Raw genomic sequence first — 19,608 nt, forward strand, 5'->3', positions numbered from 1 at the left:
TCAACCAAAGCTGAAGAGAAATGATAACAAAATATTTGAAGGTATCCTTTAACCTGAGAAAAAAGAGCTGTCTTATAATGAAATTAGAAGGTTCCTCTTCAGGTGCAGCTCATCAGCCTTTCTTCAGTATGCTCAAAACAAATATAGCTGTGTACGCTGGGTTTCTACTGCTCTTTATTAAGTGTGCAAACACACCTCTGAGCTAAGTGCACATGTCAGGAGTTGATACACCCACAAGAGCATAACTGCCCTGACTTTACTCCATGTTTAAATATCCCTCTTGGCCTACTTACCCGGTAGGAGAAACAGAAGCTCAGCCTCTCTGCTCACACAGAAGGTCACCACACAGCCTGGTGAGGGCAGGGAATGAAGGTGTCAATGTGGCATCTTTCAGCCATGCTAACTCCACTTAACCCCTTACATACTGAACTCATCAGTGTGATTGGGTAGTTTACCTTGGACTTGTTATAAATTGAGCAACTGATTTGATCACAGGAGATCTGCTACACCTGAGCACGTCCTGCCTGGGAGTGTTGGTACCAATGGGAGGGGGAGGGGGAGGGGGGTAGGGAGGGCGTGGGAGGGTGAATATGGTGCAAATACTGTGTACACATGTATGTAAATGGAAAAATGACACCTGTTGAAACTGTTCCAGGAATGGGGGCAAGAAGGGATAAAGGAGAATGGTGGAGGGGTAAATTCAAGTATGATATATTTGATACATTGTAAGAACTTTATAAATGCTACAATGTACCCACACCCTGCACAACAATAAAAAATGAAGAAAAAAATGACTAAATTTGACTCATTGTGCTATCGTCAATGGGATGTATTTCATCTTGATATTTGTTTCTCCTGTTATTGAACAAATGACTGTTTTGTCAGAAAAAAATAAAGGGGGGGGACCTGATCTTCAGGAGATGCCAGCACACGTCACACAGGAAATCATGTTCTCTAGTCACAATTGACCCCCAGAGTGGTAGTCCCACTAATTAGAAGGAAACATACATAATTTAGATAACAGGATATAAAATGAAGCTCTCAATGTTTATTAATTATAATAAAATGTAAAATCAAAGTGCTATTTTAAAACAAATGTAGTCATTAAAAAACAAACTTTAAACAAGAAAGTGATTTTTGAAAACTCAAAGAAGTCTAGGTGCAAGCAAAGATGATATTTTAAAGTATCATCAGTGAATCTTCACAAGACTTTCCATCACAATAATATTCATTTATATCTTCAATCTTACGCAGCCACAAAGGCACAGTGAGGAAGACAGGAATTGCTTCTGAAAGAAAATCAAAGAGGCCTGAAGCGATTATTTTTCCTAAAGGATCTTGGGGAGTTGAAATAAGGCTTGCTTCTCCACGGGCTGACAGTACTGGGCTGTGATGAGCGCTTCAGCATCTTTTGCTCTGATTTTACCTTTGAAGAAAATGAAAGGGACTCAGCGTAACATTCTCCCTCACAAAGACAGGCAGAATCAATCTAACCCCAAGAAATGCTCTAATCAAAGTAAACACTAAGCCAACACCCACAAACGCCTTTAATAGCATTCAGTAGCATTTCTTTCTCTTGCTAATCTTCCTCTGAATTTTTAAAAACAAATCTTCCTGAATTGGAGGAATAATTCCAGTAATCTGAAAATGACAGAAAGGCTGAAACTTTGGGGCTTGATAGTGTTGGTAAAGACTGAAAGGTTCAACAATGAGAGCCCAGCACGTGGGAGTGAGTTATTCAAGTGTTCATTATCCAAATCCCTGCAGCAAGGGGGCTTGTGTAGGCAAGCACAGGTGGTCAAAAAGTGAAAATGCACAGTGCCTGAGTAGGTAGCAAGGCAGACCTTTGTTAAGCAGTACCCTAACTCACACAAATGTCCCCTCCCCATCTATCAGGTCAACTTCCAGCAAGACCATTGCAGACTGCTGAATGTGGAACCATCTGAAAACATAGAAAAATCCAGTCTAGTGAAATTGCAAAACCAACAGGTTGTGTAGATTTCATGAAGTCAGTGATGTTGTAGCGATGTCAAAACCATAGCAAAGCCATTGTCATTAAATAGGGATCTAGCAGAGCAGGGCCAGAAAACAATTGAAGAAAAGAAAGTTGAAAAGGATGGTGGTAGGAGGTGCTTCCAAAAAAGAAAACTCTGGGACTGAAGTGGCTCAAGAGGTAGAGTGCCTGCTTTGCAAATGCAAAGCCTTGAGTTCAAATACCAGTGCCACCAAAAAGAAAACAAAATTAAGTAAAAAAGAAAGCTCTGCATGTCAAAAGACTGAAGGAAATGGATGAATTGCTCAAACATCTTGGCAAAAATAATCACATCTCTAGTATTATTCCAAAAATTGAGGGTGAGATAAAGTACATCAAATGCTATCAAATCGTTTTCCTTTTTAAGGATACAATTCATTTATTTCCTGAATTTGGGATTTATTTTTTATGCATTCTAAATTCTAGAACATAATTGCACTTATAACACAAAGACTCATTTTTCCATATAAAGTCCTAATAAGTTTATATAAATATTGACCACAAAATAGTGCTCCCTGTTTGAAATCGGGCCCTCTGCATATTACCAGCCTACTGCTGTGGGCTCTTAGTAGAATCTTTAGGGCTCTGTTTAATGTCCCTAACATTCCAGAGAATGAATCTCTAGCTAGCCCAAGGCCTTCTTCAATCAGAACGCTCATCTAAAATTCTGTCATCAGGTCTTTTATCAGTCTTCCCTTGGTTCAATTGTCCTTGAATCTTGTATGACTTTGAAGCCTCTGACCTTGGACTCTTCAAAGGCTTGTGAATAAAGAGTTGCTAATTTCATGTGCTGATATTCAGATACAGACACTCAGGCAGGAACACTTTGCCCACACCCTTACCCCACAGCACCCACGTCAGGAGTAAGCTTGCATCCTGGTCCCAGCTGAGGACTTCAATGTGATGATTTCTCCTTTATAAGGTTCACGCTTCACTGGGGTAGGTGCGCAGGTCTGAAACAGAACAGATTTCCCTTCTCTCTTGTGGTTTATTGACTTCCTGAATTCAAAGCTAAGCATAGCTTTATTAAAAAGAACAAAAAAGAACCGTGTGAACTTACCGAGTGCCCCCTTCCCTCTTGCCCTCTCACAGTATTCCCCAGTGACTTTGGGTCTCTGAGTTGTTCTCTCTGCATCCAAGTCTCAGGGAATGTTCCATTGGGGCCTCTGCCCCTTACTCCCCAATTTCTGAGTCCTAAACCATATCCTACAGTCTTTCCACCATTCTAGCTTCAGTCCTACTCTCCTGTGTTCCCAGAGTGCTTTCCTGTACCTCTCCTACCACCCCCACACTGAGCACTTTTGCTGCAGAATATAGCAATTTGCACATAAGCCTGTGTCCTCATCCATGAAATGGGGTGAATAAGGCCATCTCTCAGATACTTGAGAATCTCTAGAAACAAAGCATTTCCTTCATCACTCAACAGGCATTTATGGACACACAGCCCAGATGTTTTGCCGAACACAGAGGATACAGCAAAGAGTGAGACAGAGACACAGCCCTGGAACTTGAAGTACACACTGACCCAAGGCCATGCCCATCCCTGTCCCTGTCTTGTGTCTCTGCTCAGAGGCTTTGCTGGACCTCCATTCTGCCTCACTATCCAGTCAGTCCTTTTCTTTACCCTGCTCCTGTCAGCATTTTGAGGAACACAGACACCCAGAAATGAAGGGCCAGCTTCCCATTTCTGCTACTCAGCCCTGGACACTGTGGTCACCTGGAGGTTCCACACCTGAAACCTTATACTCACCCTCAACTCTCTGACCACATCCTAACTTTCAGGTCTTTGTCCCTGCATTTCTTCCTCTACTGGCTTCACTTGCCAAGCCAGATGGCATGATGTATCACTTAAATCTAGGATGTCCATATAATTTATCATCCAAAAGTGGAGACTTCTGAGAGAGGAAAGTATACTTAATGTAATAAACAGGTATAACCCAGCGCCTTGCAAGCAAACCAAGATTTCTTTCCACTTTCCTTTGACCCCTTTCTTGCCTGTCACATAGAGGGTTTTGGTTTTCTGTCTGTTCCTCTTGGTGTTCACATTCAGCAAACCCCATGGGTCTGTTTCAGTTCAACCATCAGTCTTTTCTGCAGCAGAGCACTCCTGGGAAACTGACACAAGTGGGTGTATATTTGTGACACCTTCCTGTATGTTGCGTGCCCCTCCACAGCAACAGCTCTGTCTCCTGCTTCCTGCAGTAGCTCCTGCACCTTTACTGCTGGCTGTGTACAACTGTTACCTTTTGTTCTATCCTGGGCTTCTTGGGAACAGATTGCAACACCAGTGATTCAGGCAGGGTCATCAAATGTGGGCCTACTGCCCTCATTCGGAAGTGGGCTTGTTCTGCAAGCTGGTCCGATGCCTTCCTCGGAGCCAGGCAGGTCATAATCCCAGGCCCTTGCATGGGCTGGGAAGCCCTCTTCTTTTGACCTAAATATCTCTGACTCCATGCTGCTGCCTTCCCTTACCACATCTACGACTACACGTGGCACATGCCAGATCTCTGTAATGGCACACAACAGTTCTGTTATTTGTTTATTTGTCTGACTGGGGGCTGATGTATGGCTCTGTTTCTGCATAATAAATATGAGTAAAGAATTTTCTCGAAGGGAGCACTTTCCAGCTAAGATTTCTTTCGTCTTTGTGTGAGTTCTCCTAGCCTGGGCTGACTCAATTTCACCATAATCCTTTCTTGTACTTCACTGTGTATCTGTTCTCCAGGATGAACTTTCTTGCTGGACAGCTGCCCTTTGGTGGGCAGGTCTCAGGTTACTGGTTGTCTAATAACTGCTTTCTGGTTGCTCAGTGGCCACAGCAGTGCCACCAAGTGATGTATAACCTCACTGGTCCCTCTGCTCACATTTGTCAATCATAAGTCTGACCTGATTGGTCAGGTCAAATCTGCACAGTCTCACTGTCTGTCTGCCTCCAAGGGTCCAGGTGGACTGGGTCTGGTTTCCTTTCAGAATGGCCATGAGGCATTGACCACTCCTGGTCACCACTGACACCTCCGAAACAAACAGAGCTTCTCTCAGGAGCCTTCTGCTGTCCCACATTTCACAGTCCCTCACTTAGATAGGTAAGTTGACAGGAACCAAAGACAATTTAAATTCTGATCTCAAGTCCCCCAGTACTTTTAACCTCTGAATGTTTTCGTCCTTATAAGGGGGTTGCATAAGCTCTGTGCTAGTTAGAAAAACATCTTATTCATCTTGTGCTGCCTCTTACCCCTGGCGTTGTACTCTGTATTTCAGAACCTCAATAGATGTTCACTGTGACAAAATGGAAAAGTGATGGCACTCACTCTGCAGAATCTATTATTAAGAAATTCAGCAGCACATTTTTTTCTTAAATAGATTTAACCCAGCACTCTTAGGAAAACTAGTCTTTCTTCTGTTCTCCATTGACAACGGCAAATCTCTAGCTGAAATGTGAAGTGCCCAGCATGAGATAGACCCCAGCCCATGGAGGGACCAGTGTTCAGTGCTCAGACATAAAGTGGGTTTCTTTCTCTCATATCCCAGATGAATACAGTGGTCTCATAGACTCTACCCCAATTTTTCCAGCTTACATGTATCCTTAATTCTTAGAAGATGTTCCTGCAGCATAAAACACACAGGAAGACCAGGATGAACAATCAGAGGGACCTGAGATGAACAAAGCAAGCTTGTTTCTTCTCTTGGCTTCTGGGGCTCCATGTTCTCCTCCCTTCCTGCCTCACTAGTCATTTTTCTTGGGCTTCTTTGCTAGTTTCTCCTTTTCTGGATCTCTGAAGGTTGGTGGACCTCGAGTCTTTCTGAAGCTTCCTTTCATCTCTAACACATTCTCATTCGTGGCCCCAGAGCTGTGGTTTTAAATCTATGTGCTGTGATTTCCAACTTTCTCTCCAGCCTTGATCTATCCCCATGTCTAGATTCCTCTGTCCAAGTCTATCTGGCTATAGCAGAGACACATAAAAGTGTGTCATGAAGAACTAGGACTTATACACCAGGAACCAGAGTTGAAACAAGTAGGATGGGGTTGCTGTCTTGATGGCTACATCCTCGGTACCTCAAATCATGCCTGGGATGAAATGAAGAATCATTTCACTGCCTGTCAGACTTCTTGAAGCATTTTGCCGTGCTACTGGGCAATGTTGCCTGAGGGTAACATTTAACATTGTTTGACAATTTTTTCAGAACACTAATGTCCTGAAAGTACACCTTTGTGAAGTTGGCCTGGGTTGCACTATCTTTTTCACCCAGTACATGCTGGTCAAGATTAGATGACCACATGTCAACAGCTGTGGTTTCCATCTTAATGCTATCACAGTCAAATAAAATGGCTTAGGGTAAAACCATGTGACAGGCTGTCCTAAGTGGCAGAGAAAGCACAGACGGCTCCTCACCTGTTAACAGGATACTGGTGGATTACTTTAGCAGATGACAGTTCAATTTGGGTTCATAATATTTAATGACAATTGTCACTGTGATGAGTTAAGAAAATGACAAAAATGAGAATTATATCATATGTGGCACTATGAATAAGCATCAATTGCAATCATCATTATATCTGCATAATTGCAGAAATGCTTTCGGTTAGCTGATCAGGGAAAGAGGAAGTTGTAAATTGATAGAAAATTTAACTCTATTGTCTGCCTGGAGTAGGATGCTGGGATGCTAGATTTTCTGAAAATCGCAAGACCAGTAGAGAATAATTCCCAGGGCCCAGGGGAGTTACTGACACAAGGCTGCCCATGGAGGCTAAGATACTAAAATATCAGTGAAGACTACAGAAGTTCCAAATACCAAACAGTGGATGGCCTGACATCAAATAGCTCTCCTTGAGGATGCAACCCATGCCTGGCCTAATGAAGTTCACCATGCTACCCAGGGCTCTGGGAGTCAGAGCATGAGCAGCCCCCAGGTTCAACAGAGGTGGCCTATTACAATGAAAGTGCATACAGTTTGATAGCATTTTACAATACACCGCATGTCTCCATTTCATCCTTAACCTACCCTATGAGCTATTGCTCAAGGACAATGCAACAACCCTGGGCCCTCTCATGTCAGGGTTGGGTCCTCTGGTAATAAGTTTACCAGCTGGAAGGTCAGTGAGCTATGTGCAGTGGGGACACTGGAGAGCCCTAGCCTGTCTGAGGATTGCAGGTGGGTGGCAATGCGTTGAATAGGGATTAATGTTGCAATTAATGCTGTAGTGGTAAGACTCTATTTCTTAATCTATGAAACAGGAACACCACTACATATCTCCAGGGTTGTTGTAAGAATTAAACTAAGATTGACATCTAACTGATGGTCAATAAATATTTACTAAATGAATGTTGAATGATTAGATAAAGCATGAAAAGAAAGTGCCTCTTGAGTATCCCTTGTCCAAAATGTTTGGGACCAGAAGTGTCTTGGATTTTGGAATATTTGCATAGACTTTACTGGTTGAGCATTCCTAGTCTGAAAATTTTAAATCTGAGATTCTCCAATGCATTGTGTCAGTCAGTGCACAAAAACGTTCAGATTTTAGAGCATTTTGGATTTCAGATTCTTGGGTTAGGGATGCTTGACCTATATTGAGAAAGTGTAGTATACCCAGTATTGCTATGGTAAATGTCAGTAACCAGCTCTACTCTTTCTTTTCTCACCATCTATAAAATCCTAGTTTATAGCCTTGCCTATTTCTGTAGTGTAAATTTGCCCACCATATCTGCTTTCAATCTACTAAAGTGACATCTCTGAATGAGCACTTCAGCAGAGATGCACACAAGTGTCTCTTGTGAGCCAAATGAGCCTGCTTCAGCATATGTATTACCTTTTGCTATTATTAGCAATCAATCTGAGGAAACTAGGACTGTATGGCCATCAGTGATATGTCTTAGATTACTTTCTCTGAGCTATACCTTGAGAAAGACATTGACAAACTATTATTTCAGAAATGGAAAATACCCATTTCAAGGACCAAGTCAGCCATCCACTCAATTTTATCTTATCTAGAAGGCAAATTATGCTTATCGCTGCAAAGATACAACCTAGTTTAAAAGCTTTGGCAGCAGTATTCTGAAACCATATATTACTCCAAGAAGCTATTCTTATTTCTCTATAAAATCCAATGTGACCTGTATTTTCCAGAAAAGTTTGGAGTTGCTTATAACTGAAAAAAAAAAAGAGGAAAAGAGATGACTTAGATAAGGATGCATACATCCAATTTTTGGTGGAAATTATAACACTCTAAACACACAAAGATTCCAGAAATATAATTCATTTGAAATTAAAGAGCTATACATTGTTTGGTAAAGGATTAACAGTATATAATTTTATTCTTTCAGGAATCTGTTAAAATGTCTAACTTGCTATTAGTTTCATTTCCTTTCCCTTTTATTTGTCTTTCTGTCCCTCTACAACTCTTTCTTAAATGACTTTTTATACAAAATTGAAATGTTTATCTACACTATATTTATCAGATAAAGTTTGAAGTCTTATTTTCTGATTTAAAAATTTTTCCTGTAAGGATCAGCTGTCTAAAATTTGAAGTAAATAACAATTCCCCAAAGCTGTCAAATTTGTGAAAAATGCCTGGTCTTTCTTTTAAAATCCCTCACAACACCCAATAATAGTTTTAGTTGCTTGGTGCTGTAATAAAATCATGGACAAGAATCTAGTTCATGGGTAACCTTACACCCTGGGATGGGGCAAGGTCAATATTCTGGGTAAATTTATTTAAACTACTTTCTATACTCTTCTAAAGCAACTGCCTTTGTTCCTTTAGTTTGGAGTTTATAAACTTATCAAATGCCTTTGATGTACCAAGTACCAGCATGGAAGAATCAGATGTTCTCCTGAGGGAACTTAGACTCTGACCATGACCAGGTGAGCTCTGGAGTGGGCAAACACTGACCTAACAATGTAATCCATGCTTAATTGAAAGTAATTAACTCTCAGGAGGATGACAGGTGAGTGGCAGAACTATTCTGAGCCATTCCCGACCATCTTCAAATTCATATCCCTATTCACTAAGAAGCCTGAGTATTTTAGTTTTCCTTTTCTGGGGTGCTGGGGATTGAACCTAGGGCTTTGTGCATACTAAGCAAACATGCTACCACTAAGCTAAATCCTGACCTGAAGAAATCTGAGTATTTTGAATGAAAATCAAAGAAACAGCTCTGACTGCATCATGGGAACTTAAAATCTAGAATTACTGATAAATCTTTTTCTGAACTTCAGTGTAATATTTTTATTCTACAAGTTATCGTTACCTAATTAGAATGGGGTTCTGAAATAGTTCCAATTTCCGTACTTCAATTCATTTTACTCATTTTGTTTGACATTTTTCCCAACATCTTTTTTAAATAATGCATTTCCTCATGTTTTGGGTTTCATGATTATTTCCCTCTTTTTCTTGTCTCTACAGATACCACATGATACAGTAGGAATCAGAAAGAACTTATGGCAAATCCTGGCTCTTATGTTTACTTCTTAGCCCAGGGACAATTATTTCATTTTTATGAGGCTCAGCTTTCTATTCTATAAGATGGGAATGAGAGCACCCTCATGTGAATGTGGGAATTAAGTAAAAGAAAAGCTGTAAAGTGCTCACACAGTTCCTGACAGATAGCAAGTTCTCACAGCAATGTATGATCATAGTGATAATCATGTATTGTTATTTTAAAACAATAATGCACTTGAATGCCTAGAAGTTGGTATCAGAAGGAAATATTTAGAAGCTAAAATAATTCATAAAATTGAAAGTCAACACACACAAAATGAAGTAGACATTAATTTTATCGACAAAACCAAAAATACTTTGAAAAGGAGAACCATGAAATCAGTCATTTGGTGATGTCTGCTGCCCAAAACATTTTCCCTACAAAAAGAAGACTGATCTGTGTGTATGTGTGTGTGTGAGTGTGTGGTGTTGGAGTATGGGGACCCTGTTGGTCTAGCACCTTGCATTGGATCCACTTCAAGCGTGACATTATCTGTCACCCAGTGAGTTCCTAAATCCATTCTTTTCATCCATCCCCTGGGTGACTACTAGAGCCTTACGGGTGAACCAGCAGCCATCGATGCTTGCAATTCAGATAGTGGTGTTTTGAAAGACTCTTCAGACTTAATGCTGAGTAATTTAGTTATCATTACCTCATTTAACTCAATCTTTATATCACCACAGTATAGTTTGTTGTTTAACTGTACAGCTTTTGGAGTCAGATAACCAGGGTTTACGTTCTTCCCTGCCATATACCACCTATGTTACTTGGAGACGTTTCTTAATTTCTTGAAAGTTCAGTTTCTAATCTTTAAGATGAAGGAAATGATACAAGCTTGCCTCACAGGGCGGTTGCAGCACAGAGTCCTGAGCATCATGCTGGTATTACTACACAAATGTTCAGAAACACCTGAGATTCTTACAGTTACCACCCACCTGTCACCTATCAGTGTCAACAGTTACAAATTAACCTCACAGCATAATGAACTGCAACCTTAAACAGCATCTATTTTGACTGAAATACACCATATAAGGAATTATAGGAGGGCTGGAGGAGTGGATCAAGCAGAAGAATGCCTGCTTAGCAAGTGTGAAATCCTGAGTTCAAACTCCAATACTGCTAAAAAGAAAAAGAAAAAAAAAAAGAGAAATAATAAGAAGGAAAAGAAGGAAGAAAGAAGAAAGAAGAATTGTAGGGCCAGGATGTAGCTCAGTGGTAAAGCACTTGCCTAGCATGTGAAATTTGAGCCCTAGTTCAAGGGGAGGGAGGGAGGGAGAAAGAGAGAGAGAGAGAGAGAGAGAGAGAAATAGAATTGTAGCATTTCTGTGACATGAAAGCATTCTAGAGCACGTTACCTAATCAAAGCCTTAGGAAGTGTTAATAATGGAAGAATTGTGTGTAATGGATTCTGAGAATCCACAAAGTAAAAAATTTTCAGAACATATTAGAGGAGAAATCAAAGAGACTACAAGAACTGAATGAAATGAGTCAAAAAACAGCCAGAGATTTTTAGGAAAAGAAGTGCACATTTGAGAAATGGGAAGAAGAGAGAGAAGCAGAATCTAAAGGCTACAAAGCCCACAAGGCCAGGCAGAGAACATGGGTGAGGCCTCCTGGGAGAAAATCAGAGAGCCCATCCTTTCTAGGGCCCAGCCTTGCAACTCTGGCTTGTTTTTGCTATGTGGGATTGATACCACAAGGTTTCCTCCTCAATCCTAAATACAGAAATCTAAATTTTTTTAATCAGAAAATTTCTAATATTTTAGTACATTTAAGCATAGTGAAATCTAAAAACCACCTTAAACTCTGTATAAACTAAACATTTGAAAGCACAAGATAAATGTAAAAGACACATCTCTTTTAGAACCCAGAACTATTACTATTACTTACAGATTCAGTCATCAAAATGGGAAAGCAAAAAGACAGAACTGACATTTACTGACCTCTGACCCAAATTATATATTTGTGTGCATATGTGTGAAACCCAAATTTTACATATATTTATGTTTTGTTAGGAAGGCAAGTTTTCATTTTCCAGATGAGGAAACTGAGCCCAAAGATGACAGGGGACTTGGTGTTAGCAATGTAGCTAAGCAGTTGAGAAGGCAAGGTAGAATTCATATTTTGATCTATCTCCCCACCAAAACCCATCACAGGCAGGTAGTCATGGGAGTGTACCTTGCAGACCTATAAACCAAAGGGAGCACAATTCTTCAAGGGACCCGAGAGAGCTCTGAACTAGATCAGGGTTTGCACAGAGGCTACACCTCCAGTAATTGCTCCCAGCCAATGAGTGGGCTCTACCCATAGCTGGGAGACAGGTGACTTGCCTCCAGGTCTCCCAAAGTGCGTGCTCAACCTCTCTTAGATTGTAGGGCAGTGAAGGGCACTTTTGCCCCTCTTTCTTGTTTCGTTCCTGGGTCACATTTGAATTACCACCCGGGGCCTCCCATTTTCTCCCACAGGTGCTTCTTTTAGGAAAATTCCTGCACTTTTATCTATTAGGACATCTTAGAGCAACCTAACACAATTGCCAAAAGGTCCCTACAGTGGGTTCTGAACTTGCTGGAAAAAATACCAGGAAACCCCTAATAGACACCAGACTGCAAAGGGATTCGTCCCACTGATTCTTTCTTTGAAAATTGATATTTCTTTTTAATCTCTTACATCACCCTTGACACACAGGAGATATTAAACTAAGTGTTATGTGACAACATCACCACCACCACCAACAAACCAGACATCCAGGGGTGGGTGACAGTCCTGTGAAATGACTCACCTGGTCTCGTTGCTTGATTCGTTTGTAAACATAGTCAGCAAATGGTTTACGAGGAATAAATTTCCCGTCTCCTGACATGACATTGAAAACTCCATCTTTGTACACCACTTTGCCTCTTGAAATTGTCACAAGAGGCACCCCATGGCAGACCATGCCCTCAAAGATGTTGAAGTTAACAGCCTGGTGATGAGTTTTTGCTGAGATAGTCCTGTGTTTGTAAAAACAACAACAAACAAGATCCAGATAGATCACCACCAGTGCATTTGATGTATATAACATTATTAAAAGAAGAATGACTTTGAGGAAAATTTAGCAATTCTGTTAAGTCATCACTTTATCATTGTAACAAGTGACTTTCAGAATAGAACATAGCATGAAGATTTCATTACAAAGTAATTACATTTCCTAGGAGAGAACCCTAAGAGATCAGTCTTTAAGGTGATGAATGAGGATAGAGCAGGTGAGGAAAGGGCACTATCTCCCATGTTTAGGCTTTTAGATTATTTTTATGTGCTAAAATACAACATTCTTTTTTCATGATTTAATTGTGAAACATTCTAAACATTCTGGTGAAGATGCGGACCTGTTCTCCAGCTCTACCGAGTTTTACTTTGTGACCATACAGTAGAGGCTTTTTCAATACCCTTCCCAAATCCACTCTTGACCCTGCATTCCCAGAGGCAATTACTATTTTTGATAGCTATCAAGGAAAAATAGATATTGAAAACTTTCCCCCTTGTCTGTGAAATGTGAGGAAAATTGGAATAACCAAATAGGTGAAAATATAATCTCTTAGCATATTCTATGTCATGTATTTGAATATTTATCATTACTTTCAGTAAATTTATCTTAATGTAAGGTAAAGTTGAATGGATTTGCCATTGTTGCATGACATTTTGAAGTATAAAAACATCTGGCTAATAAAAAAACACACAAGCTCACATCATTGTTTTTGTGGTGAGAATGCCTTATATCTATTCTCTTAGCATTCAGGAATACAATATGTTATATTGACTATGTTGTACAATAGAGCTCTTGAAATTATTCCTCTGATCTATCTGAAATTCTATAGCCTTTGACCGATATCTCCCCAACACTCCCAACCACTCCAGCCCTGAGCAGTGACCATTGCACTCTATGTCTAAGAGATCAACTTTTTTTATTTGACAAACAAGTGAGATCATACAGTATTTGTCTTTCTGTGCCTGGCTTATTCCACTTAACATAATGTCCTCTAGGGTTATCCACATTGTCACAAATGGTAGGATTTCAATTTTCTTTATTGCTGAATAGTATTTTATCATGCACATATATGCACATTTTCATTACCCATTCGTCTTCTGGTAGAAACTTAGGTTGATTACCTATCTTGGTTATTGTGAATAATGCTGCAGTAATGTGGGAGTGAGAATGTCTTATGGACACATCGATGTCATTTCCCTTGGATATATACCCAGAGTGGGATTGCTTTATCACAGTAGCTTATTAATAATTTCCAATATTAAAAATGTGATTGGTGACTCTCAGGCTGGGTATTTAGAATGGTGGGTGCCTCCTTAAATCTCGTTAAGTGGAAAAGAAAAAAATCTGGCAGCAGTGAACAGTATGGGTATAAACTGAAATCTGGTAGAAAATTCTCTTATTCTTCTCAGGGATAGGTCAAAGAGAGGCACTATTAAAGCTTTAAGCTGAGCCCAAGGAAGAGCAGCTCAAAGGTCCCCCAGCCCTAATCCAGAAAGGTTGAGCTGTTGTGTGCTGCAGTCCTTGAAATGAACGAGGTAACACTGGCCTGCTTTGTGGTTCCAGACTCTTATATCCAACTGTTAACTGGTTTCCAACTCCACCCTGCCCACAAGGATGTTTGATTTGTAATGTCACTCACTCAAGTTTGTTCCTCCCTTGAGTTTCTCATCTCAGTAAATGACACCATCTATCTTCTCACCCCTCAAACTATCACCAAGCTTGGTGGCCTTACATCCCTTAAACTAAGAAAGTCCCAAGCCTGCCCACTTCCACTCCTCTCCTCTGGAACTATTCAGTGCTACACCATCATCATCTCTCGTCTGGATTCTCCAGCACCTTTTGTTCTCCCTCTTCCCCTCTCCACAAAGCTGCTTGAATGATCTTTTAAAAATGAAAATCAGATCATGTCACTCTCTTATTTGAAACACTCAGTGGCTCCAATCTCTTCCCTAAAGGAGCAAGGATGATAGTAACAAAAATAATCTGCTCTCAATGAGAAATATCTGCAAAGTATTTCATCTTCACAAGATGTCCTTCTCCAAGGGACAGTGTATCTTCTACAGTATATAGGGAAATAGATTGAGATTTAGAGGGGTTAGATAACATCAAAGAACATTTGACTAGGTTTGACAAAACTCAGATTTTTAATTTTTTTTTAAATTTACAATAAAAACAGCGTTTTGGGATGCAGGCCTATGAATTTTGACACAGGCATAGATTTATGTCATTGTAGTGAAAATCAGAACAGAGGACAGTTCCATCCGCACCCAAAACTCTTCCCATCCCTCTATAGTCACATCTGCCCCCCAGCTTTAACTCTTGTTTTCCATCACTGTAGTTCTCTCTCTTTAAGAATGTCATATCAAAGAAAGCTTAGAGTATGTAACCTTTTGAGACTAACTTCTTTCATTCCACATAGTTCTCTTTGAGATTCATTCAAACTGCCCTGCGTTTTAATGGTTCATTTTTTCCATTGTTGAGTGTTATCCCAATCAGTACCTTGCTGTGTCATCCATTCCACCAAGGAAAGGACATTTGTATTGTTTCCAGTTTTTTTTTTTTAATAAGTATGACTAGAACTGCTGTAAGTATCCAGGTACGTGTGTTGTATGAACAGTTCTCTATTGTAAATACTCGGGGTGAAATTGCTAGAGGTCATGACATGATGAGTGAATGTGACTACAAAGTAATAGGAAGAGTTTTGGATAGGTGATGGAACCGACCTGTGCTCTAATTGTCATAATAGTGATGCAAATCCACACATATGCTGCAACAAAAGAGCTTGCTTACAGATAAAGGAAAGATTTAAAAGATCACTGATGAGTAGATAGTAAGTACAAATAAAACAATAATCTCAAATATTGAAGAGGGAGAAAGGTGTTATTCAAATGGTAAGTCACTAAAGTGAGAAAATGGAAAAAACGTTTAAAAAGATACTAAGCATAGAATGAGTTAGGATGAAATATGAGTTGGTGGTGAAAGATTCAAGTTCAATTAATCAATCAACCAAGGAAATGATATACAGGGGGTTTAGACCTTCAAGTTTCAGTGACCTTTTATGACAATCACAATCTCTCTACCAAATATTGCCACAGCCTATAATTCATAGTTACACCAGTGACAAGAGCTCTGGGGGCTCCCACTGTAGGATGAAACGTAAAGATGTTTGGACTGGTGCATTCGTTTTGTTTTTTTTTTTTTTTTTTGGCAGTACTGGGGTTTGAGTTCAGGGCCTCATGATTGCTAAGCAAGCACTCTGCCACTTGAGCCACTCCACCAGCAAGGACTGGTGCATTAGTGAGGCTGCTATATGTAGAAAGTAAAATGAATTAAAAATTCATGCTGAAATGGTTATTGAAGTACAAGAAGGTTATGGAAGGGAAAAAAGAGGAAATCCAAAGGTAGGAATTTCTGGAATTCTAAGGAAAATATCCTAACAGAAGAAATAAGCTCTATACACAAAGACTGTCACAACAATATTGTTTAAAATATTGAAAAACTGAGGCATAGCAATTTTCTGATGACTCTTTGATGGAATATTAGACATTTGTTAAAGACTAGAATACTCTGGAGAACTAAAAATACCTGATAATTTTATACTAAATGGAAAAACATGGTTTCAAGAATATGCACACTACATCTACAAAGAAAAATCTACACATGTGGAAAAACACAAAACGAAATATACAAAGTCATGTTTCTTGTGGGCTGGGAAAAATGAATACGGAGGACTCAAAATATCCTCAGCATTCTTGTTAAACTATTTCTATGACTTAAATTGTGATTTTTTTTAAAATGAGGTTGACAGGAACTGGGACTGTGGCTCAAGTGGTAGAGCACCTGCCTAGCAAGTGTGAGGCCCTGAGTTCAAAAATCCCAGTACCACAATAAAAAAAAAAAAATGAGGTTGACATGGCAAAATATCAAATCAGATTTCTCTGCATCCTGCCCAAAATGAAGGTCATTACTTTGACTTTCTCAGCCTTGGGGTTAGCAAGAGAAAGAGGACAATTAGACAACAACATCTAAGAGATTCTTTCTAATAAGGCATTATGTAAATGAAGTCGTATAAACACAAAATGCAAATTCTAGGCATTATCACCAGCAGCAAAAAGAATGTGCTTCCACTTTCACAGTGGAAGGTGTCTGACAGGGTGTCATTCGTCACCCAACTTTCTCCTTCCAGCCAGAGCTGTAATTCTCTTTCACACATCTGAATCTTTGCACGTGCTTTTCTCTTTGCCCTGAATGCCCTCCTTTCTTCCACCCCTTTCGTTTCCACAAAACTCTACTCTGGAATCCACATTCTCATTGTTGGAGGAGATGGACATACAATCACCCGACATGATCATTACATCATGTATACATGTATCACCTTGTATCCTGCAAGTATGTTTTATAACTGCCTCAACAAAGTTTTTTTGTTTAAGAGTTGTGGTTCTGGGATGGGCACGGTGGTGAATGTCTATAAACCTAGCTACATGGGAGGTAGAGGAAAGAGATTTACTGCCCAAGGAAAGCCTTGGCAAAGTTAGCAGGAGACATTATCTGAAAAAAGTATGAAAAGAAAAAGGGCTGGGGACATGGCTTAAGTGTTAGAGGGCTTGCCTAGCAAACTCAGGGACCTGAGTTTGATCTCCAGTACTGGAAGAAGAAAACAGTTCCCAGAAGCCAACCCCAATGACTCAGGATGAAACTAAGTAATTTTTTTCCTTTACAGTTTAAAATTATACAAGTTTTCTTTTTCCTTTTTTTTTTTTTTTTTTTTGCTTTTGCTGTGCTGGGGATTAAACCCAGGGCTTCACACATGCTAGGCAAGTTCTCTACCACTGAGCTGTACTCCACCCCAATCTAAGTGTATTATAATGATCTCTTGAAGAAGTTCTCTTTCCTAAGAGGCACACACACACTTTAAGACAGAAACTGGGTTGTTTGATCCTCAGCACATGGTACTTCATAAACATGAAATGACCAGGCAAGTGTTCTACCACAGAGCCATACTTCTAGCCTATGAAATGATCAAATAAAAAGATTGCATGATTTTTTCTTCTGTGTAGTCAGGCTAGTTGTGTTCCCTACTTTTGCTGTCCTTGGGACATGACTACATTTTGGAAAGAGAACATTAAATTAAATGGAGGTAAGCACCAGTCTAGTTCTGTTGAACACCTCACATTTCTCAGAGCTGTACAAGTTAATTAGCAATATGTAGATAAATAAGTAAAGTGTCATAATTATCATCTTTAGTTGTGTCTTATCAACTTATATAAAACATTTTTTTATTGATACCTAGCAATACTGGGCAAAGACAGCCATATAACTATACAACAGAGCATTATTGCTTTGTTTCTTCATGGATAATTCTGACATAGAACTGTTTAAAAAACTTGCCCAAGGTTCAATAACTCATGAACCTCTGAGAGGTAGGAACCACTTTTGCCTTTGGAGAATACTGTTTGTTATATGTGTAACTCTGCAGTAATAAGGTTAAGAAAATTTGTATATTTTCAGTATTTAATTGGTAGTTTTCAATATAAAAATATAGTGCAGCTGGATGCTGGTGGCATATGTCTGTCATCCTAGATACATGAGAAGCTGAGATTGGGAGGATTGTGGTTCCAGGCCAGCCTGTGCAAAAAAGTTTGTGAGACCCCATCTCAAAGGAAAAAAAGCTGGGTGTGATGGTACACATCTGTCATCCCAGAGACGGTGGGAAGCTTAATATAGGAGGCTAACAGTTCAGGCTGGCCTGCACAAAAAGTGGGACCTATCTCCAAAGTAACTAGAGCAAAACAAAAAAGCTGGAGGCCTGGTTCAGTCAAGGACCTACCTTACCAATGCGAAGCCCTGAATTCAAACTCCACTACTGCCAAAAAAAAAAAAAAAAAGAAAAAGAAAAAAGAATTACAATGTAATATCATCACCTGATATATACAATTATTACAAAGCATTATTTAAAATATATTTATTCATAGTGCAGTATGGAAAATGTGATCCATTACTGGAGAGAATGAAAATTCAAAGCCACATGTCTTTATGAGGACATCTGCTGTTCTTTTAAGCACACGTCCTCTGGGGAATTCCCCCCAGGGCAGAAACCAGGGACCTGCCTTCCCAGTCTGCTTTATGGCTGAGGCCCAGCCATGAGACCTGGGTTCCTTCAAATGGTACCCTAAAGGCAGCACAGTGGCTCACGCTTGTAATCCCAGATACTAGGTCTGAGGCTGGCTCTGGGCCTAAATGCAAGGCCCTATTTGAACAATAACTAAAGCCAAAAAAGGCTGGGATGTGGCTCAAGTGGTGGAGCACCCATCCAGCAAGCTCAAGGCCCTGAGTTCAAAGCCCAGTATCAAAAAAAAAAAAAAAAAAAAAAGCTTTAGAGCCGAACATTGCACGGTAAGTTGGTGAGTCAAGCATCAGATGCCACAGGAACCCCTGCTAGTGAGGGTGAGGCCAAACACCTCCATGATCAGGGCCAGCCATGGCAAGGCTCTAGCAGTAGCACCTGAAGCCTGTGCAGCCAGGATGTGCCCAGCAGCAATCAGCTGCCCTGTGGTGAGCCTGGGGCATAGATCCTGGCTGTACAGCCTTCTCTGCTTGATCCTCCAGGCTTCCTGGAGATTTCAAGAGGCACTCAGCATCTTTTGATACATTAGCCTTCTGTTTAATCACTCAGGGTAGAGTTCTTTCTACTGAGGCTAAGAACCCTCCCTGAGACGTCTTTTTCCTTCAGTCTTTGTAGTGTACCTCTGAGACTTTGACAAAAATCTCCTTTCATGATAATCTCAAAAGTATCAATCTGAGGCCCTTCTTGACTATGAAGTCTGAGCCCAACTGCCACCTCCCCCAGGCATTGTCCCTGCAGAAGGGCCCTGGACAGAGGTGAATGCTAAGTAAGGTCTTTTGACTCCAGTCTAGGGTTGCTGTCATCCAACACACAGGAACAGCCCATCTTCCCCTCAACAATTCTTGGGTCTTTCTGTAATTGCAATACAATGCAATATCCAACAGCTTTTCTTAAGTTTCCCAAAGAGGCTTCCTCTGATGCATCCAGGTCCAGGTGTGAAGGCCAAGGTCAG

At 40.2% G+C, this 19,608-nt stretch overlaps 1 protein-coding gene across 3 annotated transcripts in view; it reads right to left on the reverse strand.

The window, feature by feature from the left end:
- Nucleotides 1-1,028: 1,028 nt before the first annotated feature.
- Dpys (dihydropyrimidinase) overlaps nt 1,029-19,608 on the reverse strand; it is a 76,910-nt gene continuing 58,330 nt past the window's right edge. For 2 of the 3 annotated variants that reach the window (XM_020167686.2, XM_074069025.1), the window contains exons 8-10: nt 12,290-12,497; nt 2,875-2,985; nt 1,029-1,426 (exon numbers count right to left, since the gene is read on the reverse strand). In XM_020167686.2, the coding sequence (XP_020023275.1) occupies nt 2,890-2,985; nt 12,290-12,497 (304 nt within the window). In that variant the 3' untranslated portion in view covers nt 1,029-1,426; nt 2,875-2,889. Of the gene's footprint in view, nt 1,427-2,874; nt 2,986-12,289; nt 12,498-18,367; nt 18,396-19,608 lie in introns of those variants that run through there. The other variant, XM_074069026.1, reaches the window with a different exon arrangement.

This window comes from Castor canadensis, chromosome 3 (assembly GCF_047511655.1).
Source record: "Castor canadensis chromosome 3, mCasCan1.hap1v2, whole genome shotgun sequence".
Lineage (NCBI taxonomy): Eukaryota > Metazoa > Chordata > Mammalia > Rodentia > Castoridae > Castor > Castor canadensis.